The sequence below is a fragment of the Tenebrio molitor genome, chromosome 4 (assembly GCF_963966145.1).
Source record: "Tenebrio molitor chromosome 4, icTenMoli1.1, whole genome shotgun sequence".
Lineage (NCBI taxonomy): Eukaryota > Metazoa > Arthropoda > Insecta > Coleoptera > Tenebrionidae > Tenebrio > Tenebrio molitor.
This window is the reverse complement of record NC_091049.1, coordinates 23,974,200-24,001,095: the sequence shown is the minus strand read 5'-3', so window position 1 is coordinate 24,001,095 and position 26,896 is coordinate 23,974,200. Positions and strand designations below refer to the sequence as shown.

The 26,896-nt window shown below is 34.2% G+C and overlaps 1 protein-coding gene across 4 annotated transcripts; it reads right to left on the bottom strand.

Annotated features, from left to right (window-relative positions):
- Nucleotides 1-4,183: 4,183 nt before the first annotated feature.
- Nucleotides 4,184-26,896, bottom strand: LOC138129917 (uncharacterized). 4 transcript variants are annotated; one of them, XM_069046248.1, is made up of 7 exons: nucleotides 26,737-26,889; nucleotides 15,802-16,073; nucleotides 14,889-15,176; nucleotides 14,494-14,796; nucleotides 12,568-12,744; nucleotides 8,768-8,851; nucleotides 4,184-5,798 (listed from the first exon to the last, which is right to left on the bottom strand). In XM_069046248.1, exons 2-7 carry the CDS (start codon nucleotides 16,061-16,063, stop codon nucleotides 5,650-5,652), a joined length of 1,263 nt encoding a protein of 420 aa, XP_068902349.1. In that variant the 5' UTR covers nucleotides 16,064-16,073; nucleotides 26,737-26,889; the 3' UTR covers nucleotides 4,184-5,649. The 4 variants fall into 4 exon arrangements, with proteins under 4 accessions (XP_068902349.1, XP_068902353.1, XP_068902351.1 ...); XM_069046249.1 differs by lacking the exon at nucleotides 4,184-5,798 and adding an exon at nucleotides 6,510-7,054 and having other exon boundaries at nucleotides 26,737-26,896; XM_069046252.1 differs by lacking the exon at nucleotides 12,568-12,744 and having other exon boundaries at nucleotides 26,737-26,891.

The window sequence follows — 26,896 nt, the reverse complement described above, 5'->3', positions numbered from 1 at the left end:
TTTCATGAGGCAACGGTGTCAAACATTAGAATCATTGCAAGTAACGAATTTAGATTTAAACGCACAAAAATCAGATTCTAAATCAAAACATTTTTCAAATCCTCCTACTAAAACTATCGTTGCTGCAACGTGCTGCTTTTGTAAAAAATCTCATAATTTATATCACTGCAAGGATTTCCTATCATTGACAATTCCACAAAGAATCAGTGAAATTAGGAAACTAAAACTATGCACAAATTGCTTGCGAGAGTCTCATAAAGTCGAATCATGTACATCAAGCACCTGCCGCAAGTGCTCAAGAAAACACAACACACTTCTACATATTGAGACAAATGACAGCGACAGAAATCAAATTTCACCTTCCGTTTCTAGTACATCCAGTCATTGTTCGTATCTAAAGGCACAGGACGTCATCTTGTCTACGGCCTTAGTGAAAGTTTTTGATTGCAACGGCAAACCCTTACAATTAAGAGCGTTACTGGATTCCGGATCACAGTCGAGCTTCATAACCGAATCTATTGCTGACAAATTAAAACTTTCGTTCACTCGTATAAATGTGCCAGTAACGGGAATAAATGAAAGCATCAGCACAGCGAAAAAATTGGTAGAACTCAAAATCCATTCAAACATAACAGCATTTTCCGCAACACTAACATGTTTAGTTTCAAAAAAAATAACAGAAGGACTACCAATTGTATCAATAAATTTGTCTAACTTCACGGTACCTCCCAACATCAAATTGGCCGATCCAAAATTCAATGTGTCTTCCGAAATTGACTTGCTCATTGGCAGCGACCTATTTTGGTCATTATTATCAGTTGGGCAAATTGCAACCAATCGCAAGGGTCCAATATTTCAGAAAACACAATTGGGTTGGATAGTTGGAGGTCACAATTATAGTTGGAAAAACCCAACGGCGGTTTGCACGTTTTCCCAAGTCGAAAACGACATTCAGAAATTTTGGCAAATTGAACAGTTTGACACGGGTTCAGGTGTAATAAAATCTGCCGACAATATCTGCTGCGAGCAACAATACCGGGAGTCTGTCTGTCGCCAACCAAATGGTCGTTTTATGGTTAAATTACCCTTTACTCAGAAAATGCCGGTCCTGGGTGAAAGCCGACAGGCAGCAATAAAACGACTTAAGGCGGTAGAGCACAAATTTTCAAAAGATCCCAAATTGAAAGCGGATTATACCGCCTTCATGGACGAATACCTGAAATTGTCGCACATGCAGATCATAAACGACAGGTTGGAGCCGGACAATTGTTACTATCTGCCGCACCATCCGGTATACAAACATAACGATAATCAATCGGCAATTCGGGTGGTTTTCGACGGTTCCGCGAAAAGCACCAACGGTCTGTCATTAAACGATAACTTGCTCACGGGAGAAACGCTTCAGGAGGAATTATTCGCGATATTGACCAGATTTCGTACACATCAGTATGTTCTAACTGCAGACATCGCGAAAATGTACCGAATGATTGACATTCACCCGGAACATCGCGATTTTCAAAGGATCGTGTGGAGGTTCAGTCCAGAGGAACCAATCAAAACGTATCAATTAAATACGGTTACCTACGGGATGACGTCATCACAATTCCTTGCAATTCGTACGTTACAAGAATTAGCGCGAAGCGAAGCCAAAAATTTTCCTAACTCGTATAAAATGATTTTGCGGGACTTCTATGTCGATGATTTACTAACCGGGTCGTCAACAGTAGAAGAATTACACAAAATTCGCGATGATGTCACTGAAATTTTACGTAGGGGTGGTTTTGAGTTACGCAAATTTCGAACAAATGAACCACAACTGAACAAATCAGAAAAACAAGAATTATTATCTCTTGCACCCCAAACAAACAAAAAAACATTAAGGTTATCTCAGGGCAGTAAATTAATATCTTTAAATCCATTTATTGATAAAAAGGGCCTATTGCGCGTGGGGGGAAGGTTACGTCACGCACCCATCACCTACGAACAAAAACATCCGCTAATTTTACCAAAAAATCATCACATAACACAGTTAGTCATCAATTACGTTCATCTTTCAAATTTACATGCTGGTTGTCAAGCCACCTTAGCCGCAGTTCGAAACAAGTACTGGCCAATATCAGGTAGAGACTCTGTGCGTATGTCAATTCACAAATGCATAACGTGCTACAGGGTTAAACCGATCACTAATCAACAATTGATGGGAGATTTACCTGGAACGCGCGTCCGACCTGTACGTCCTTTTAATTGTAGCGCAGTCGATTATGCTGGGCCTTTTATACTGAAAAATGGTCACGGCCGAACCAACAGAAAAATCAAGAGTTATATTGTTGTTTTTGTGTGTTGCGTCACAAAAGCGGTTCATCTAGATTTGGTTTGTGATTGCACTACAACCTCATTTTTAAACGCTTTAAAAAGGTTCATTGCACGACGTGGTAAGGTAGCAACCATCATTTCAGATAATGCAAAAAACTTTGTCGGTGCTGACCGAGAATTAAAAGATTTTCAGAACTTAATAAAATCTCAACATTTTCAAAATCAAGTCATTAATGTGTTAGCAAACGACAATATCACATGGAAATTTTTACCACCGCGAGCTCCTCATTTTGGAGGTTTACATGAGGCTGCAGTCAAGTCAATGAAGTACCATTTGAAACGTATCACAAAAAATGTCACTTTCAATTTCGAGGAAATGTACACTCTTTTGACCATGATCGAAGCGTGCCTCAATTCCCGTCCTTTGTCACCTCTGTCCAGTGATCCGTCAGATTTACAAGCCTTAACCCCTGGACACTTCCTTATTGGTGAACCTCTGACCGCACCAGCAGAGCCAGACATTTTAGACATCAAATCAACACGATTGTCCAAGTACCAACACCTGGAACAAATGAGACAACACTTTTGGAAGCGATGGTCCGCTGAGTACAGGACTCAGCTCCAGCCTCGGACTAAATGGTGTTCGACCAGCAGCAACACTCCTCAATTAGGAACACTAGTCCTCATCAAGGAGGATAATGCACCGCCACTCCAGTGGCCGATGGGCCGCATCATGGAACTTCACCCAGGAGCCGACGGATTGGTTCGTGTAGTGACAGTGAAAACTATGCGTGGTGTGTTAAAAAGGCCTCTCACGAAAATTTGCGCGTTACCAATCGAGTGCTAGTGTTCGGTTCATTCATCCACACAAACTGAATTGTTCCAATAATTATGTAATTATTTCATTTTTTGTCATTTGTCAGCTTGTTATTGTTATTTTGTTTACATATCTCACATTTGTTTCCTTTTACATCGATGCATGTATTGTATAATATGTACCTACTTTTTTATTGTACTTTATTCATTCATTTATTTAAGGACTCTGCCTTAACGGGGGGAGCAATGTTCAATCTTTACCTCCCTCTACCCCGACTTAGTGGTGCCGGACCCTTTCGGCTACCTGCACTTATATAAACCGAAATATTTGTAGAATTTAGACACTTGTAAATAGAGATTCGTAGAAGCCACACGTCTTTTATTCAGTCCATTGATTCGTTCTCTGTTTATTTAGTCACTTGTTCAAAAACGCTTGAACAAAATTCTTGCTTTTTCTTGGTGTTACATCTAAGTTTCTTTACACTACGTTGAGCAGAATTAATTTTAACATAGGTTTCTGCTTGAAAATTGAGCAAAATATCTAACACCAACATCTGAATTTCTATTTTTATAATCAGATACTAAACCTAAACTTTGAATTTTCCTGTACCAGGACTTACACAGATGAGATCTGCAGCCTGTGATTTCGGTTTCAAGCCGTACCGTAATTAGGACCCACCCCTTTCGTGGTCGAACTGAAGGGTGGGATTCAACTTGCCAGGGTAGGATGGGAGGATTAACCAGGTATCCATGGTCGAACTGACGGTCGTCCCGAACTCCACCATCAGATTAACACAAGTTAGGGATGGTGGTCCAACTCGGTGACACCAGAGTTGTCGTTACCTTATTTATCATCGAGAACCTTATACTGTCTAGGTAAGCCAGGCCACCGTAGACCGAAACAGATTTCTGCGCAATTTTATAGATGTGTACCTCTCGTTGAAATGCACTCTAGCAGATTTCACTTGAGTAATGCTGCACCACTCTTGCCGACAAAGGCATCGAGAAAATAAAATTTACAACTGACCAGCATTTCTGTCCCAAAAATGAACGGTTTAATAATAATAATAATAATAATTTTTATTCGTACATTACACAAGTGGTTTCGTACATCTCAATTGAAATTATGAATGAAGTATAATAACATATGTATGATAAAAATAGAAAAGTAAAATATGTAGTGCATAGACAGTATACATATATGTACAATAAAAACAGATCAACCCAACACAATTACAGCTCTTTAATTTAATACTTCGAACGTATCTTCCAGGAAATCATCGAAATTGTAGTATGCTTTCTTTAGGAGAAAATTTTTTATGGTCTTTTTAAAATTGTCTGTACTATCATTTCTAATCACCTCTGGTAATTTGTTCTAAATTTAATACCATAGAACAAAACTCCAGTTTGAGACTTATTTAGTTGAAGTTCGTTTAAACATAAATTTGATTTATTTCGGGTTTCATAAGTATGAATCTCGTGATGTGATGTGTATTCATCTATGTGAAGTTTAACATAAATTAAACAGACGAATATATAAAATGATGGTAACGTAAGTATGTTTAATGACGTAAAATAAACTGTGCAGTCATCTCTATAGCGTACTACTGCTAAGATGCGTACCACTTTTCTCTGCAAGCCAAATAGGTTTTAAGTAAGTTTGGTAGAACTGATTTTAAAATTTAAAATTAAAAAAAAATTACAAGTTTTTAATTCGGATCATTACAATACTTATACCACTCTTAAAGCCCATTCAAAAAACATCTGGACTGTCAAAATCAAATTTGCAGTTGTTAGGTTGGTTAAATCACTAGTTATTTTCATATTGCCTGGTCGGTATCTATAATTTTTTGATTTTTCAAACTATTCATTTGTTTAAATTGACATTGTCAAATAAATTGCAAATTATTTAAGTGCATTTTGTAAAATGGTTAAAATGGAAAGTTCAAAACGAATTATGCTATTGGCGCGAGAGAAGAGGGCCATAATAAATTATTATATTATAAAGCCATACCTTCAACAAAAAACGTTTCTGATTTTAACCCAACTGTGGAGAAACAGCATCTTGCATTGTGCAAATGAAAACCTGATTAAAGCTGATTGGTTAACTATGTGGGTATTAAAGATGTTGCACCCAATATATCCTTAGCGGAATCCGGGAATCTGACTCAGACAGGTATGGGAAGCGATTTTCAATTTTGGTTATTGTTTAGTTTTTACCGGTTTTCAGTTTGTCGTGTGTCCCCTTGTTTTTCTTTGTGTTTTTTATAAACTTGATTAAATTGCTCCAGTTCTTTAAGTTCCTGCATTTAGTTTCAAATTTTCAAAATATTTTTAGTTCAATGATTAAAAAGGAAAACATAACCTAAACATATTTTGTAACTAGATTTTGACTTGGTACACTCTAGCGAAAAATTTTTATACCCAAGTACAGTGAAAACAAGCATTTTATTTAAAATTTAATTTTGACAGTCCAGGAGTTTTTTGAATTTACTATATTATTATTATTATTATTATTCTCTATATGTCGATGAGACCACGTAAATCTTCATTTTTATTTTGGTTTCTAGCATTTTTATGTTTCATAACCAAGATTGCTGTTACTACTTTCAATGTTCCTAAAATTCCGCATAGAGTTATTGTTAGTAATGTCTCAGTCGATATGGATCCTATAATAAAAAAATAGATTAATTTAATTGACGCTGCAAAATGAAAATACATATTTATATTATTTATCTACGATCCCTCGTACCTCGGTCGTATTTTAAACCTGTTCGTGCAATAAAGGATAACTTTTTACATGAGTATCTTAAATAATAACCATTAATATGTTCTAAATGTGGAAATTGTTAGCAGGAGTACTTGTTAAAGGTACATTTTATTTGTCTAACTTGATATGTAATTATTGCCTTAATCGAGCAGCAATACGTTTCCACATTTTGAAACTTTCCACGATAATTAACTAGTTATACATTTTAGTTTCAAAACCGTTTACGTCAACCAAAACCATCAATCACATATTTTTCCTACGACCGCTAGTGTAAATATAGCAAAAATCCCACCAACAACTCCTCTAGTAAACGCTTCCTTACGTACGTGTACAGTAAATTAACTCCGCCCACTACTTTCAATTAACATTTTCATCTCGTAGCGTGACCATTATTTAATAAAAAGTAACACTTATAATACAATATTATTTGCTTCTTAACTAAATGAACTCAATTTTAGCTGTAAAATGTTCAGCGCAAGCGAGGATGAAATGGGTACGCCGCCTGAAATAATGGAAATGTTCAAAATTCCAACAATCTGCTGCCAAAGAAATTTTCTCGACAGATACGAGTGTCTATCAAACATTTATGAAAGAAAAGAATAACATTAAATCCTTTTCAGAGAATGTACTGTTGGCATATTTCGAAGACAACTCTAATACAACGGAACCATCTGCTAAAATAATGAATTTTTGTTGTACAATGACCGACAATAAAAACTAGCCATCACTTTTCTGTCACATCAAATTCCAAATGTGTAATTAATGCTTTAATGACACTGATGACATTTAAATGATTGCTAACTTTTTTTGCCGGCCACTGTATGTACCGAGCGATCCAAAAGTCTTTCTATCAAGTGAGCCATGGCATTATTATTATTACACCATAAAATAAAAAAATGTGAAATTAAAAATATCAAAGAATACGAACAGACTAATAAAACATAGTTTTAATTTTCATTTAAATATGCGCCAAATATGCTGCAGCCCAACGGCATTCGTTTCCACTGTCATGACCCACTTGATAGAAAGACTTTTGGATCGCACGGTATAACTAATGGTCATAGAAAAAATCCTTTTCCGAAAATGTACTGTTGGCATATTTCGAAGACAATTCCAATATAATGAAACTGCTAAAATAATGCATTTCTGTTGTATCTGTAAATAACGGTAGTAGAAAAATATTTTTTTAGAAATTTTGTGGGGATCGTTCCGGTCGTAGAAAAAGTATAGTACATTACTGGAGTAGTAAGGAGATTATGTACACGTGGATTTACATTACTCGCTCCTTCGTCGCCCGTATGTAATTCATCCACTTGTACGTAATATACTGTTTACTACTCTCGTAATGTATACTATGTTTAATATGTTGTAATAATATTCTAATCTTGTAATTGCAGGCATTGAATTGTATTGAGCTAATAAAAATATGTTCGCACACGGTGAGTTATAGCTGAGAAACATATTTTGGGCGGCTGTAAAAAGCACTGTTTGAATAATGTTAGCGGCAATTTTTAAGTTACAAACTAATAATTAATAAATGTGGTTTTAAGATAAACAACATTTACACTTATTTTAAACCCGAGATTGTGGACAATAATCGATTTAAGGTTATACAGTGCCTTTTTTTTAACGCTGGCCATAGAGATTTACACGCTAAAAAGTTTATGATCTGTTAATAAGTTTTTAGTAGAAAATTTCAAGTGAAATTTGGCAGGATATTAAATTAGTACATATTTTATAAATCAATTCCAATTTACCACGTGGCTTGCCAAGTAGGCTGACATAATGTAAACTCAACAAACGTCAAATGGACACCTTTTCAAATAAAGAAATGATTGAATGGGATAGAATTTGAAAAATGTGCAGTTTTATTTTATAAACATAAAACATAGGAAATCATAATTACATCAAAATAAATAAAATTCTACTTCAACAATATTAAACCATTTTAATTATTTTTGAATTTTCATTTCATAAATTGTTCAAACTGTTTTCTCATAGTCTGCAAGACACTAACCAAGACGACCATTAAAATTTCTTCGAACGTCTAACGGTTATAAAACCTTCTAGGGAAGAAATAATGTAATACATTTTTAATTAATTCCGTAATTATTTTATTCTGTAGTATAAAATAAACTGAAATTGATTTATAAAATACTAATCTAATATTCTGCCAAATTTCACTTAAAAATTCCTGCTAAAAGCTTATTAACAGGATCCAAAGTTTTTATCATGTAAATCCTTACGGCCAGCGTTAAAAAAAGGCACCGTATATTTATATCGAGTGTGTCAAAAAGGTCGGATAAACTTTTTAGCACATATTAAGTACTATTCATAGATACCGAAAAAAAGAGTACTATCTTTTTTTAATGGTATATGACCTCTTTAACAGTTACAGAAAAAAGACTTGAAACTAAAAATTCCTTTGTTAGAATACTTAAGTATGGTATTAGTTGTATGGTTTACATTGTCATAAAAGTATTTTATTGAATTTTTGTGTTCTATCTAAAAGAATTGTTTGGTTTTAATCAATTTAAAGTTAGTGGATAAAAGTGCTTTAAATGTGCAGTAGCATATGAAAACATTCTATGGTTTCCTTTTAATTGTTGTAAAAATATCTATTTCTGGTTTCCAAGGAAACATTTGTACTTGATGCTAATTTTGACTATCGCTATTGAGGTAACATAGCGCAATGTTGCCGCTTTGGTCATTACTTTTTAAAGAATTACTGGCTACACGATGTCTGCACAAAAAAAATTCCTTCAAATTAGTGATCCCTAAAATACCCCCCAGCTATGTTTAAAAGTATATCCGACCTTTTTGACACCCCCGATATATTTATTTCTTCTGACAATAACAACCATTTACCTCTACGAGTAGTAGAATCCTCGCTGGTGATATTATTGCATAAATTACATGCCCATTTGCAGTCCTTTTCCAATAACCTGCTTGCTGTAAAAAAATTATCTTACAATAACGTCATACAAAATTATAAGTTTTTAACGTTAACTGTACAATTACATTTTTTTCTATTTCGGCGTCACAATGAGCATTTTGTGACACTAAAAACAGATTCACAACGATCAATTTTATAGCATCGTTTCTACTGATTATTGAACATGGGGTTGGTAATGATAGTCAATATCAGTGTTAAATGTGATGTTATTTGAATCTGAATCCATGTTGTGAGATCACAATAAACTATTAAGGGGGTAGACAACATTTGGGAGACAATTTGAAAATTAATTTTCACTTATAATATCCCAAGTGCATTGATTATTTCCGGAAATTTTTTCGAATGCATTTCCAAATATTATATTATACACCAAGGTGGAGAAGTTCATGATTATAGCCAGAGCGCCAAGATTAGATCCCCAGGCGTGCCGAGGGATGTAAGGCGCGAGGATATAAGGGAGTTCTCCACCGTGATTTATATACAATTTTTTTTCACTACTAGTCTTAGAAGGCGTCATTATTGACTCTCGAACTGAATCCAGAAGTAGAATTTCTCTCCTCCTGGTTAATAAATTTTCATTATTAACCAGTGGTTAATAATGAACAGGCGTCACCTAGCAACGAAAGATTTTCGTTGATTTCATTGGTTAACGTAGACGGTTTTCATAGCAACCGTTAAAAAATGAGAACTCGGATCGTTGCATCGGACAAAATGATTTAATTAATAATAATTATTAGAAAGGGTTTTAACGTATCTATAAACCACGGTGGAGAAGTCCCTTATAGCTTTAGCTCTTTACATCCCTCGGCACGCCTCGGGATCTTGTTGTAGTTTGGCAATTTTACCCCTTGGTGTTGCCATGTGTTGTGTTACATAGTAGGCACATAATAACAAACAATTGTATTTTCAACGAGTTCTTATAATAAAGAATTTCGTGTTCGCTGAACCTGTATTTCTGATTCACTGAAACTCTCACAGATCTAATCTCTGGCTATAATCATGAACTTCTCCACCTTGGTGTATAATATACTATTTCACTACTAGATACGTTAAAACCCTTTCTAATAATAATTATTAATTAAATTATTTCTCATTTTCCAACGGTTGCTATGGAAATTGAAAATCGTCTGTCTACATTAACCAATAAAATCAACGAAAATCTTTCGTTGCTAGGTGACGGCTGTTCATTATTAACCACTGGTTAATTTATTAACCAGAAGGAGAAAAATTCTACTTCTGGGTTCAGTTCGAGACCAAATAATGACGCCTTCTAAGACTAGTAGTGAAAAAACGTATTAATTACGTTTTGGAAATGCATGAGAATAAAATTTCCGGATATTAATCAATGCACGAGGGCATATTCCGTAAGAAAATCGCAACGACACGGACATTATGCTTCTTAAATTATAAATTTCTGACAAAAAAAAATCAAGTTGTATAACAGAATTATCCTTGACAACGGAAAAAAATTGAGATTTTTAATAACGAAATGATTTTGATTGGCTGAAAAAATTTCCACTTATTAATTTCATGTTGGGTTAGCTAGGTGCAAAAAATTTCCAGGAAATCTCTACATTGTTATAGAAACCACATCGAATTCTGTTTTTCTATTGGCTATTTTTAAGTGTCGTTCGATTTTCATTTTTCCCTAGGGAAAATTTCCGCTTAATTAAATTGTGATTGGTTGCTATTTAAACAATTCGGAGTTGTGATTTGTCAATATAAATCATGTGACTTTTGAGCGCGATTCACATATGTATATAATATACCAAGGGACAGATATATTGCCGGAAATTTTTTCGAGCAGTCCTGATTTACGAGTGTTTGTAGCGAGAAAATTTTGGACGACAAACACGAGTGTTGGATTGCAAGAAAAAATTTCTGGCGATATACAGGTGTCCCAGAGTTGCGATAAAGATCCATAACTTGTTTGTTATTAAAGATATCAACTTTTTCTTTATTCTAGATGATAGCTACGCTTCTACTGCATATTCGGAAAATATTGCGGTATATATACAGTGAAAACTACCCAGTTTGATTTTATTTTTGAACTCTATGCTAAATTATGAATCAAATTTATACAGGTCGTTTTAACTTATCTGCCATCGTTTTTAATCAGTGGCGCTTATTTTACCAGAATTTTGAATTGCAGGGGTTCCTTCGAAAATTCGTACCTTCCAAATCGTTGCACATAAATTAAAATGATTGACGCTGTTTGATTTCTGAATGTTTGTTGCATTTGCTGAGTGTTTACTCAATAACCTGCTTAGTCGCATATGCCTATTGCGATTTTTTAAACATAACGAAATAAAAATATCAAAAACTCATTTTTTTCAAATGGCACGCCGTATTTATTATTGCACTGGTCGAAAGTTTTTTTGACAAGCTTTTAAACAATATAAGGTTTGTATAGTCGAATCTGAAAATCTAGGGTGCTATCCAAAAGTCGCTAAATTTGGTGCAATTTTTCCGTTAAAAACACAATACAAAAATCTAGTAGGCCTAACAAAAGATAATCACACAATATGGTCACTCCATAAAGATGAATCAACCAACAAAACAGTGTTTAACAATTAAACATTTAATTATTTTAGTGATTTTAAGACCATATTGACCATATTGTGTGATTATCTTTTGTTAGGCCTACTAGATTTTGGTATTGCCTTTTTAACGGAAAAATTGCACCAAATTTAGTGATTTTAGGATAGCACCCTAGATTTTCAGATTCGACTATACAAACCTTATATTGTTCAAAAGCTTGTCAAAAAAGCTTTCGACCAGTGCAATAATAAATACGGGGTGCCATTTGAAAAAATGAGTTTTTGATATTTTTAATTCGTTATGTTTAAAAAATCTCAGTAGGCATATGCCACTAAGCAGGTTGTTGAGTAAACACTCAGCAGATGCAGCAAACATTCAGAAAACAAACAGCGTCAATCATTTTAATTTATGTGTAACGATTTGGAAGGTACGAATTTTCGAAGGGACCCCTGCAATTCGAAATTCTGGTAAATAAAGCGCCACTGATTAAAAACGATGGCAGATAAGTAAAAACGACCTGTATAAATTTGATTCATAATTTAGCATAGAGTTCAAAAATAAAATCAAACTGGGTAGTTTCCATTAAAAAAAAAAAAAAACTTTAGTGTTTTTATAATATTGGGACACTCTGTATATATACCGCAATATTTTCCGAATATGCAGTAGAAGCGTAGCTATCATCTAGAAAAAAAAAAGTTGATATCTTTAATAATAATGACAAACAAGTTATGGAGCTTTTTCGCAACTCTGGGACACTCTGTATATCTGTCCCGAGGCATATTCGGAAGAGAATCGCTTGAAAAAACTTTTCCCTAGGTAAATTATATACGAAATTTTCCCTAGGGGAAATTTCCGCTTAATTAAATTGTGCTTGGTTGCTATTCAAACAATTCGGAGTTGTGATTTGTCAATATAAATCATGTGACATTTGAGGGCGATTCTCAATGAAATGACGTTGCTTCATCAATACGAACCTAATTCCATTAAAATAAAAGTCACTAGATAATTATTTTATATTAAAAAAAATTTAATTAAAGAAGCCGAAATAGAAAAAATTGCATGTCACAATCGTGTCACAAGAAATCGTTCGACAAAGACTGTCTTGTGCGAGTTATTTTTAGTGAAGTCTACAAAAAAATTTGTAAAATTAGCGCTTAAAATTCACACTTACTGTTACGGGAGAGGTCAGTATAACCCAAAATGCACTTGCAGCTCTGATCTTTACATGATTCTACATTCAAACTTCTATTATTCTCTTCTATTTGGCCTTCCATTTTATGTTCGTCTTTCAAAACGTAACATAAATAGTTGTTTTCTTCTATTTCAGATGCATTTACCTTGTGTACAACTAAATACAGATTTATTAGAAGTGAAAAATGTATCAATCGTTAAATTTAAGTCTCTACTTTTTTATCAGCCAAAAAATATTAATAACGAAAATTAATGAGAATTAAAAATAAGAAGAATTAGTGTAGGTATGTACTATTAAATATTATGTTTTATTGTCATATCAATTTTTTTTATAGAATTTTGCTTTTATACGCTTGCCCGATATCCTTTTCTGACGACTGCCGCGCCGCCTCGCGGAGGCAGCGCGCAGCTTTCAGTTAGTGTTTTCAAAATTCCGCCTGTCTTGATATGTAATAGAGATATTTTCATATTTGGTGGCGGAAACAAAAGACTGAGAAATGTCACAAATTTGTATTGTCAGTGTCAAATTTCTCAAAGACGTTCGTGATTTCGACAGAAATGCAGCAAATTGGCAATAAGAAAGTTATTCATCGTCGAACTAGAGAAATAATTTGTAATACGTTTGATTATATGAGAATAACTTTTCCTTTTGAACCACCGACAAAAATTGTTTTCCTTAGAATTTGTTTTTTGAATCTATTTAGCGAAAATTTAAATTTACCTAGACATTCCTTTTTATGGCGTTTATGAGAAATTTGACACTGACAATACATTTTTGTGACATTTCTCAGTCTTTTGTTTCCGCCACCAAATATGAAAATACCTCTATCACTCATTAAAACACAGGAGTTTTTGAAATTTTCGCATTCAATTGTACAATAAATCATGCAAATAATAACTTGCGGCTTTCAGTCGACTGATTCGAGCTGTTCACGGAAAAAAACCTGTCTAAATGTAAAATTTTCGATTCGGAATTTAGAGAAATATTGGCGCCTCAAAACACCAATCTCTATAAATTGTTGCTATATTTTAAACACAAATGAGTAATTTCAACGACAACATTTCGATTGGGAACGTTTTTAGTGTAATTTTTGAGATTTGGCGATTAAAAACATTGGGCAGCATAATTTCCCTTTCATTAAAGTTAAAGAACGTCGTTAAATTGTTTTGTCTCTGTCTAACATAGTGCTTGGCATATACTCTCACTTTGTCTAATCAATTATTTAGCTAATGAAAGGCTTAACGAATGGGAAATCATACGGCCCAGAGGTATTTAAAGAGGAACTTGCGCGATTTTAACAGTACTTATTTGGAACATTCTCATTGCCAAAGAGCAATTTCATGCTCAAAATTGCGATTTTTTGTCTATTCTCCTAAAGATCAAATGCATATTAAGATGCAACGAAATAAAAATGCTTTGAGGGCAATAATTCCTAACATTCAATGGTTTTACGTCAAGTACTTTGTTCAGTATATTTAACGCTCTACATTAATCATGTAAATTATTAATACAATTGAAATTAACTGCGTTATGCGTCAACTGTTTATGTAGTGTATAAAAAGTAACAATTAATTGTTGTTTTTTAATTCTCACGAATAAGAGGTTCTTTGTTGTTAGCAAGTACGCATGCCAAATACATGATTAAAATTTCAATTACCGATTCTTTTTTTCGGTATTTTGGAAACCCGGAACACAGCAAACACCTCCCCGATTGATCATTCTTTTCTTTTTTCTAAATAATTTGAGTTTCTTACTTTCAAAAAGTCGATTTTGCACGTCGTCAAATACGAAACTGTTTGTTTACAAACTGAAAAACGCCGCACTCCGCCGCTTGGCGTCGCGTCAATCGATGTCGGGCAAGCGTATGCGGTAACAATTTTCCATGAATTTAAAAAACATATTTACCTATATTATTTGCAGGACATTCATGTAAATCTATTCCCCAGTATCCGAGAGTAGTATTGTCTGTTGTTCTTTTATAAAAACTCAAATTTTCTATACCAGTGTCTAGTTCAAGTTGATAAACTTGCCAGGAATTCAAATTATTTGAGTCATTTATGGAATTATAAATTCGGCTCAATTCTGGAATTGCCAGAACACATTTTTCACATAACGATACATACAACAAGAAACAAGAGTTTTCAGTATGGGGAATTGTTAGTCTTGTAGGTTTTCCATCCGTAACATTTTCCGACATCATAAAATGATCTGAAAAATAATGATATAATTCATTATGATTAAATTAACACTATAGCACATCATGTAAGCTCAAGTCACTGTCTTTTTATTTGGGTACTCACAGTTGTGTATTTTCCAAAATGTGTCGTTTTCAGTTTTAACAGCAATTTCGTGAGGATTAAATTGATCCGCTGATTTAATTACTTCATTATTCAACAAGTATAATACGCTGTTATTCCTTAAGAAAATTGAAATATGATTCCATCCTTTTTTAAAATCTTTTAAATGGGTCTCGTTGACATCTTCGTAGTCATTGACAAATATTTTCACTTCCACTGGTGAATGTAGTGAAATGGACACCGACTGAGCGAAGGTAAATGTTTTGAAATTTGTTTTCATTACTTCAAAATCTAAAACAGAACGAAATCATAAAACATATTCGGCTTAAAACTTAATCGTCTTCAAAATTTTCACTATTTTGCTTGAATTTACGCAATTCATTCTAAATGTACCTGTAAATGCTTCTTTACATCTTTTTTGTATTAAGGGCGTGAAGGGGGCGATTTTGGCCCGCGGCGGAATTATAAACACGAGGCCCGAAGAGCGGAGGGATTATAAGAAGCCAAAGGGCCAAAATCGCCGTTCACGCCCGAAATGCAAACATGATTTTTTGTAAAATCATTGAAATCCACCTTAAAGCTTTGAAAAAATAAATGACATGATTCGTTCTCAAGAATCAAGAGTTATGTTGTTAGTTGCCAATGTGATGCAACAAATAAAATAGCTACTAAAATTAATTGTTGTTCTTTTAGGCCTTAGGGCGCGTTTGAGACCACAAATTGTCTACGCCCATACATTAAACGCTTATTTGCATAGAATTCCACAATGACCAGACCGATAATTTGCACGCCTGCTCGGTTTTGTTTTATTTTTAACCACATTGTATATTTGTTTTAATTTTAATTTTAGTTAATTTAATGTGCTATCAAAATACACGTTTTATATTTTTTATCACAAATAATAAGCTGTACTCACTTTCCCATCGTTTATCGATTACAGATCCTGATGGAGAATTACTTCCGTCTATCAAAATCCAATTATCGCAAGTCCAGTCTTGTCCAATTAATAAACTCAATGATTTTGTTGAGTTCTCAATAACTGGCGGAGATATAAACCTAGGTAATGTTACGTCTTGTGTAATGCAATACACTTCGTTTTCTTTCCTCAGTGTAACAATATCGTAATGTGAGCTTACAGCCTCTATCAATAATAATAGATACAGTTTTAGCTTTTCCATTCTTCATTGGCTGAAACAATATTCTGATCAAATACAATCTTCTCAAATTATGATAATCTATTCTAAAATTCTGTCTTATAATATAGATATTAGTGTTTCAGTTGTAAACCAATGGAAAATATTTTTTTGCATAACCTAATTTCAAACGACATAAGCATTATTATTATTACCATCTTGTTTAAACTGCATTTTGCAACTATGTACTTCTATTTTGTTGAAGAAATAACATTAAATCATATCTTTTCAATTACTTCCATTTAGGCCTGGTTTCACTAACTCCAGTTAAAGTTAGCTGAAGGTTAAAATGCTTCGTTACTTAGGGCCCGTTGCACCAAGGTGAGTTAAATTTAACTACAGATTGAAATATAAGAAAACATTGTTTTAACAATAGATAACTAAAGTAACGAAGCAGTTTCACCTACAGTTAACTTTAACTGGCATTGATGCAACCGGCCCTAAGTTACCTTTTGTTAAAATAACAATGTTTTCGTATATTTTAAGCTACAGTTAACTTTAACTGATGTTGGTGAAATCGGCCTTAAAGGTAATAATATAATACCACTGTCTAAATGTCAATAAATTCGCTCTCTAATAAAAACGCGCCAAATGTTGTTGCAAGTGCTTCACTGCAATCCAATGGTGCTACAGAAGTTAGAAAACGCAAAAAATGGACTATGGAAATGAATATTTTCATTATACGGGAATATTTTCGGATCACGAAACTACAGGATATTGTAAGTACTTACAGGCTTGATTTATTTAAAGCGTTCCAAAGTAAGTACCCCCAGTTTCCTGTTACTATTCAAAATTTAGCTGACCAGAGGAGAGCCATTATGAAGAAAAACTACATATATCCCTTCGGCAATTTTAGAAAAGATCAAAAATGATGTAAAGTTAGAATTGTCAATTAATTATTCTGACAATAATGAAGTTTCTAATAACTTAGTTGAAAATTCTGTTGAACCGCAAAGTTTACAAAGTTTACCAAATCATAATGACTGTTTCTGTTATCAAAATGATTCAACACCAAACAACACGATACAAAACGACATAAATAATTTAGACTTGAGTTATAATGATATACATGTTATTAATCAAAATTTTTACTACCATCAAAATTTTAAAGAACAAATTGAAGATGAATTTAATAGAACTCTGAACGAATTTGAACATATAGAACCATTTAATAGACCACTATTACCTAAACAACAAAGCTCCAAAAAATTCTTTGCAATGATTGAAATTTTAAATCAATTCATTTTACCTAAATTTGTAAATAACACGACAAGTTTTAGAAAATTACACAGTATCATATATAGTGGAGCTTTAACAATTATCAGATTAAATGGTTCAAAAGAAATTGACCACACAAATAATATAAAAGCTAAAGAATTACCAAAATGGGAACGAAGACTAAATAAACGCATTAACAATATCAGACGAGATTTAGGTAGAATAACTCAATATTTAAAGGGTATAAATTCTAATCATCTAAATAACTGTATTCAATCGATTTTAGTTAAAAACAGAATACATTGTTTAAAATATAACGAATATAATGAAACATTAATAGAAATTAAAGACACTTTATTACAAAAATTGAATATTTATTCCAAACGATTAAAAAGATATAAAAATAATAAACAACGGAAATTTGAAAACAAACTATTTAGAAATAATGAGAAGTTGTTTTACAAAAATTTAGCAGATAATAAAACTCAAAATAATATGGTCAAATTGCCACGGTTCAAACTGGCCAGAGGGCACAATACTTGGGCTAGCTCGATCTCAGGGCGCCACTTGCGGCGAAGTCGGGGGTTCTATTGGTAGCAGGCCCCGCAAGTAGCCTGCTGACCTGGCCAGGGGAGGTGTTTGAAGTTCGCGAGAACGAAAAGAAACGCACAAAGTGGACGTGGCTGGACCTAGGCGCTATTCAAACAGGCGAAACCAAAAAAATACAGACGGGCGAGCTAAGGGGGGTAGTATTGATACACACTATGTAAGTGAAAATTGAATGTAATTGAAATGACTGTAGTTATATTTGAATTGATAAATATATGAATGGATAAATATATGAATTGATATAAATATAAATATAAAAATGTACAATAAAAAGGGGTGGAAACTCGGTTCCAGCAATCCGGCCGAAATAGCTATTTCCGCAGAGCTTTACAACAAGCGAATCTCGCTGATGTCTACGCGGAGATGTTAACAAGGTTATAATGTGATATATTGTAACGGTCCGAATAGGTTCGATAAATTAAGAATTTTAATTTTAAAATAATTTCAACGAAATTATTTTAAATACCGTTCATTTGCGACGGAAATGCTGGCCAGTTGTAAATTTTATTGAAGCCGTGTCGGCACCACATTCCTCAAGTGAAATCTGCCAACCTTTCTTTGAAAATGCAGGTACACGTCCTGCCCGAACACAACACAAAGATAACAGTTTTTATGGGAAAAGAAACATTGCAAAATTTACTCGTTCGGCAATTTGGGTGGTCCAGTTAAAATCAGGGGATAATTGAATTAATAAATTTGATGTTAGCAGGTTTCAAATTGGGAGAACCACAAAATTAATGTTCATTGGGTTAATAATTTACTTTTTTTTTGCATTCTCAAATTTGTGGCATATTTGTAATTAAAGGGCGAGAATTGCAAATTAGAAACAGAGCGCTTTATCGTAGAAAATAACTGGAATCGTTTGCACTTTTAGTTAGAAAAGTAACAAAGTAAAATAGGAAAGGAGTCGGTAGAAAAAACAGAGACAACAGGTTAACGGTAAAGCCAGGTAGTCGTAGAAATCAGATGTGTGAGTGAGAGAGAGAGAATGAAAATTACGAAGTAATTATTAATTAGAACTGTTTTGGGGAATCAAACCAATGTAGGGCAAATTTTAGAAGTAGCAGGTCAATGCATGATATAACACTTGCGTAACAGCGTTTCAAGCCCAATTTAGGTTTCCTTTTAATTATGTTTGTTTCATTTTAATTATGTTTGTTTTATTTTAATTATGTTTGTTTCATTTTAATTATGTTTGTTTTATTTTAATTATGTTTGTTTCATTTTAATTATGTTGGTTTCATTTTAAATTATGTTTGTTTTGTTTTAATTATGTTTGTTTTATTTTAAATTATGTTTGTTTCATTTTAATTATGTTTATTTCATTTAATTCTGTCGAATTCTTGTTGCTGATTTTAATTATTGTATAGAGCCAGTAATTCAGTGTTCGTGTTAATTCGGTTTGTCCCAATTTTAGATTGTGTTTGTTTCTTGATGCTGATTTTTATTATTGTATAGAGTCAGTAATTTAGTGTTCTTTTTCAGGCTTCTAATTCAAGAACAAATTTGTAAATTTGGTCTGGTCCTAACAAAAGTCTAAATTTAAACATTTAAAATAGTGGTGGAAAAACGGAAACTGTAATTTCAAAAGTTCTAGAGATTTCGAAAAGGCGTCGCGATCGGCGTAAAGTAGAACCGAGCTGATTGGTCACTTTGGTCAAGTAGGGGTTGCGAAAGTGGGGTGCGCCAGAAATGATAAAACCGATTGCGGGACGGGAAAGAAGGCTTTTTTGATTCACTCGGGGTTTGATCTCCAAAGTAGTCGGAGGTACGTTCAGTACTTCCAGCAGCCATTTTGTGACCACGTTCTTTACATTCACCAGGTAAATTATTTCTCTAATTCTTGTACATTATTTGTAGTCGCGATTTAATTAGTCAAGCAGCATTTAGTTCTTTATCGTTCTAAAGTAAAGATTATATTATTTGCTTTGAGCTTTTGATGGCCACGTGACTCTTTAGAATCTTATATTAATTTCTTTATCGCGAAGTATGTGATCTTCTTGCATTTACCGATTGGGGAAACGTGCTCTTGTCAAAGGGAACCAGTATGCAATTATTATAAAACATTTCCATTCATTATTTATGTCTTGGATTCTTGAGATCGGGAAGCTACCGCCAGTGTCCGTCGCACTCAATAAGCTGTGGTCCGGCGTAAGAGCACAAAATTAGCCGCGTCACCCCCAAGGGGGCCAGCGACCAAACTAGGCCAGCTGACACGTGAAGAGAGGTACCCTTTGGCCCTGTTAGAACCTTTTTTCCCTTTTATTTTCGACCACCGGAGTAGACCGGGGTGATCTATGAGATTCCAGGGCATCGCGTCGGGTTCAATTTAATTGGGGTAATTGAAATCTAAATCGGATCACATAGTTCGCATCTCAAACTTCCATAATGCTGTTCGCGCCAGAAACTTCTGTATTTGCCCAGCGTAGTCATTTATTCATGTGTCAGGTCTCAATTCGAGGGCCGCGAGTCAAATCTCATTAGGTCAAATTTCCACCAACTTCTGTTATCAAATTCATGTATTTATTTCTATAATTTGTTGGGACCAAACACCACCACACTCGATTATTTGTTAAATAAAATTTAAGTGAAGTGTGCTCAATCGTTTAATTCTATTTTTTGGAAAACCTCCGAAGGTACGGCCTCTCGTTAGAACCTAATTAAACAAAATAAAAATAAAACACAACGTAGGATCCATAAACATTTCTTTTCTCATTATTTTTGTTTCGTATTTTTCCGCAAAATTTCACCCGAGGGAATGCGGCAACCAACAATACATCAAATGAGGGAGAAAAAAAAAAAAAATCATCGAGGAAAAGTCAAGGAAGTCGAAAGGTTACAATATATATAACAAAAGTAAGTGAGCTATTTCACTTGCTAGATTGAGTTAGTTTGTAAATTGTGATATGGTTAGTAAGATATTTAAAAAAAGGTTAGATAAAATGAAATTGAGTCGAATAAGAGGGGTGGCTTGCCGGTCTCCAGGAGCAGTCCGCGCTCAGGGGCCGTAGAGGAGCGTGTCCTTTCCCAGTCGTTCGGGGATCTGGTGGCAAAGTCCTTTGAGCGGAGCTGACGGTTCTAGAGACGAGACTGGAGCCACAGAGGTCTCGGGCGCGTCGACGACGAGCCCTACGACGGTTTTCTCTTGACCTCGACGTAAGACGGTTGGGGTCAAAGTCTAGGGGGTGGAGATGGAGGATTCCCTAGAGGAGTACTACGTGTAGCACATTGTCTACATGAAGACTCACCTATACCCTCAGGCAAGGGAAATGCCTCGCAGAAGTCTACTTCGATTGCGTCACGAGCCTTAGCGTTTGGACCAAAATCCTCCCTAAGCGGAGTTGGAAGGGTGTGCTCAAACTTTCCACACGGAGACGATACAGCACACCATCCACGAGGTTTCGACGAATAAGAAGATCCCTGGCACCAGGTAATAAATTGATTTCACTCGAACGAAACGGTCCGCAAAGGCACGTGGCACGGTAGATTCAGAAGAGAAAAAAGTGAGTGAAGATTCTCCTGATAAGATGGAATATTCTCGAAGGAGTCGCGCGCGCGCTTGTCTTCGCGCTAGCAAAAGAGGGAATTTTGTAGGCAACCAACGATTCCTGAAGAGGTATGTTGGGCGAAAAACCAAGGGTGACAAAATGAAGTTCAATTTAATAATCAGGCAGAATGGATTCCTAATTTAGAAAAAGAGATACCAGATAGTAATAATCCACATCATATTCAAATTAGCTTTGAAATTTTACTTAAAAATATTAATAGTTCACATAATTGGAAATCCCCTGGAGGTGACCAAATTCATAACTTTTGGTTAAAAAAATTTACTTGTATTCATAAATGCTTACTTGATCACTTTAACGGATTTATTAGGGAACCTAACACATTTCCAGAGTTTTTGGCCCATGGTATAACATATCTGAAACCAAAAGATTCCGATACTAAAAATCCATCAAAATATAGGCCAATCACATGTCTGCCTACAATTTATAAAATTATGACATCTTGCATTAAAGTAATAATTTACGACCATTGTCAAAAATTAAATATACTTAATGAAGAACAAAAAGGTTGTGTTAAGGAGTGTTTTGGTTGTAAAGAACAACTCATAATAGATACGGTAATAATGGAACAAGCTAGAAAAAATAATAGAAATATTTGTACCGCATTCATAGACTACAAAAAAGCTTATGATTCAGTACCACATTCATGGTTAATTAAAATTCTTAAAATTTATAAAATTAATTTGGATTTGATTAACTTTTTATCTCATGTCATGACATTTTGGAGAACTACTTTAAATTTATCAATAAACAATACTAAATTAAAATCCGAGCCTATTCAAATTAAACGGGGAATTTATCAAGGAGATTCTTTAAGTCCTTTATGGTTTTGTCTAGCCATTAATCCTTTGAAAAATCTATTAAATAGCACTGGATATGGTTTCAATATTAGACTTAATAATACCACGCTATCCAAATTAAATCACCTTCTTTATATGGATGACATAAAACTTTATGCATCTAAAAAGAATCACATTTTATCTTTATTAACAATAACTGAAAATTTCTCAAATGATATTGGCATGAGTTTTGGTATTGATAAGTGTAAAACGCAATCAATATGTCGCGGTCATTACGAAAATTTAGAATATATAACTAAAGAAGGAGAAATCATTAAAAATTTAAATAAAGGAGAATTTTATAAATATTTAGGTGTTAATCAATCAAATCATATTCAACATTCAATTATAAAAGAAAATTTAGAAAAACAATTTTATTTAAGAATTAAATCTATTTTAAAATCAAAATTAAACGGTAATAATTTAATTAAAGCAGTTAATACATATGCTGTTCCATTGTTGACCTATTCTTTTGGTGTTATAAAATGGTCCAAAACTAATTTACAGAATATAAATATTCAAACTAGAGTTCTCTTTACAAAATTTTGTAAACATCACCCCAAATCTGCTATTGAAAGATTTAATTTACCACGCGAAAATGGCGGTAGAGGTTTTTCAAATCTAGAAATTCTACAACACAATCAAATTGCTTCACTAAAATAGTATATTATGTTATAAGGAGCAAAAATGAAGTTTTATGTGCTGCGGCTGGTGGATTGGCTGCCGAACACAGTGAGGCAGATAAACCAGCCAAAGCACATAAAACCATTTTTGCTCCGAATAACTGTAGTGACCCAGTTTCAAATTTAAATTTAAATTTCCGGTACCGCCACAACAGCGCGCCAAATGTGAAGGTACTAGCGGCTAGACTAGGAACTGCGAGCGGAAAAGATAGCGGGGATGAAACGGGCTCGCGCGGGCGGTTAAAGGGGGTAGGTCACTTTTGTTTGGTTTTTCGAAACGAACAGACCTGGCGAAGAGCGATCCAATATTCCAAAAATCTGTAAATCACATCTGAACCGATTACACTACCGTTCCGAGTAGATATTTCTTCCCCGTGAAGAATTCGATGTTTTTAAATTCACCTGGGTAATTTATCCCACTTTCGTTGCCTTTTTTTGTGTTTTGTTTTTGGGACCAGGACCACGTGGTAAGGGTATGTTGTAGTTTTCATTTTGTTGCATGCTGTTGCTTTAAGAAGCGCCCATTCGTTAATTTTAAGCGTTATCTTTCTTCCGAGAGGTTCTTTTTTTGACAATCTGCAAATTTCGAAAATTCGGAGCCGTCGTCCGAACCGCGTGCGTCCATTTTGTTTTTCTCTTCACTAACATTTTCTAACGGCACTCGACCCGCCATTTTCTTTTTGTTTAACATAACCAGCGATTATTGTATTCGTGATTTATGTTGTTTATTGATATTTGTGCCATTTAAAGTGGTTCTATTTTATCGTTATTTAACTTAGCGTTTTTGTTCTCTTTTATTTCCTCATGGTTTAATGTTGTGGTTTGTTTTGCTTATGTTATCCTTGTTTAATGTTGCGTTTTGTTTTGTTTATTTAATCCTTGTTTAATGTTGCGCTTTGTTTTGTTGAATTTTCGCATCGTTTAATGTTACGCTTTGTTCGATTGAATTAAACTCGGGTTTTCTTTATGTTGTTAAGCACCGCTAGATTTCGAAAGAGTTAAAGTAAAATGTTGTAAGTGCGCCACTATGGGAGTTAGGTTGCGATCAGGAAGTCGTGGGGTTGTCTAGTAAATTTCTGGGGAGGCCACGGTTAAGTTACGGCCGTTAGCGGAAGCGGACCTAAGTCCTGCTCGATGCGGCTCTGGGATGCTGACGTGAAACCTCCGTCGCGGTTCTAGAGATCTTAGGTTTTTGTCGGTAAACGGTTGGTTGGGGAAGGTGGAGCAAGCTCTGCTCGAAGCGGCTTGGGAAGCTCATCGTACAACCCCGAGGCGCTCTGTCACTCTTTCTTGGTCGGTGAAATAGCCCGACGTTCATTACTAACCCGAGTATCTAGAAACGTCGCTGGTCTCAAACCGATTCAGATTATTCTTCTGAGTCCCCTCGCGGCCGAAAGTTTGTTACCTCCAGCTCTAAGCTCCCGTTGGCGTACCTTGACCGCGTAGTTTCAAATAACCATTGGTTTTGTCATTAATCTAATTGTGAAATATGAGTAATACCTGGGATACGGTTTTTGAAGAGGGTTTTTCATCCGTCCCTGTCTGTAATAACTACACCATAATTTGTTTACTTGTCTTGCAAGCTTTAACTGTCATTTTGTCTGTCATGTGCCCGTTTTTCTGTTATTTTAAATATTGTTGCATTCATCCTGTCATTTATCTTTGTGATGTACTCAACTAGTTAATTTCTCGTACTTCGTTAAACTTAATTTCTGTCCTTTGTACTCGTTTCAATTTCTTCCTCATCAAAGTTATTACAGGCATTTTTAATAAAAGGTATTTTGCGTCCCTCACATGTGTGTTTTATTTGCGGCACTCTTCCAACTGGAACCCTCATCGTTTGCATTCCGAACCTTTTTCCGCCAAAAGAAAATCACAACGTAGGGCCCCTCCGATTCGATGACGATCACGACCACATTTGTTACCGTTTTGCGCAGGTTCAAATATTTGGCGGAAAAAGTAATGTATTCAAATCATTACATAACATATACTATTTTTTCTTCAAACCTTCATAACAAATTATTTAAGACATGTTAAGAAACCAGGTAGGAATTTCAAATGATTTAGCTAGTTTACTTTACTCCCGCTCATCAGCGGAGATAATAACTTTATCTGCCGCTCTCAGCGGAGATAATAACTTTATCTGCCGTTCGTCAGCTTGTTAGATGCCATGACAATGAAGTGACACTTTAGCATTATCAATGCAGCAGGATAATGTCATAATTTACGGACGTTTGAAGAAAAAATTATTTTCTCAATAGAGCTCGTGATAACACTTTTTTTAATGCTTTGGTTTCAGCGGATAAAGGTTACACACCTTTAAATTTAAGTGATAATATAATTTCAGATATTGTTGAGCCCAATATACCTGACACTATAGCAAATATAAAACAAAAGTCTTTACATGGGAGATATTTTAAAGAGCTAGAACAGCCAGAAATTAATATTCAAGCTTCTCATGCATGGCTTAAAAAATCAAATATTCATCCTGAGACTGAGGGTTTTATATTTGCAATACAAGATCGTGTTATAAATACAAGAAATTATAAAAAACACATATGCGGTTTACAATCGATCATCGATAAATGTAGGATTTGCGGAACTGAAGGGGAAACCATTGAACACATCATTTCTTCTTGCACCGTTTTGGCTCAAAGCGAATATAAAAAACGTCATGATATATTCGCAAAAATTATACACATGAATTTAGCAGTTAAATTCAATTTATTAAAGGATACACAACCACATTACATTTATAAACCAGAAAGTTGTTTAGAAAATGACAATTACAAATTATATTTTGATCGGACAGTTTTAACTGACATTCACATTCAGCATAACAGACCAGACATTAAATAAACAACAAAAGCAAGCATATCTTTTAGATATAGCTGTTCCAAATTCACACAATATAACACAGACATATAATACAAAAATTAATAAATATTTAGAACTCTCCGTTGCTATGAGAAATCTTTGGTGTTTAGAAAAAATTTCGATTTTACCATTTATAATTTCAGCAACAGGAATAGTACCGCAACCTCTTTTTAAAAATTTAAAAATTTTGGACTTAGAGAATACATTGGTGGTTGAAATTCAAAAAGGTATATTATTATACTCATGTCACATTGTGAGGAAATTCCTTAACATTGACACAGAACATAAAACACAAACAAGTCAAAATGTGGAGGCGAGACGCCGGTAATTATGTTGATAAGCACTGCACTATTACTTGATAGTATTATCCGTAATAGTGTATGTACTCCGGCAAAATTGCCGTGCGCCGGGTGGAGGTGGGATACGAAAAATAAATGATAATTTATTTGTAAAATATTTTTTAACCTAATGAAATACTTAGGTATACAGGGTGTTTTTGAAAGTTGTGCAGAAATTTTAACCACGAGCTACTGGTTTCATGTAGAACTCGGAAAAAATATTTAAAAAATTCTCTGTCAAAAAATAAAATGTACACCAATGCGATTTCTTTGTTCTAAAGAATATTTCCTATAGGTTACTTCGCATTGGTGTACATTTTATAAAATATAATATACAAGGGTGTATTTTTAAATTGTGCCGAAATTTTACCTACGAGGTTGTAGGACAACGTAGAAAACTAAAAGCAATTAAAAAAAATTGTAGCTCAAAAAATAAATGTCATTTTATTTTTTGTCATAGAATTATATCTGTGTTAACAATTAACTGATTATTTTGAATTCTTTTTCAACAAAGAAAATGTGACATACCTCAATTAATGTTGTTATATGTTATAAAAGGAACGAACACACTTTTTAACAGTGAAAGTAAAAAGTTAGAATAAAACACTCGAGATAATATTCGCCAAGATGTACAAGTAAGTTCGCACTCAACTAATAAGCAACAAATAATAAAATCTCTTTTATATAT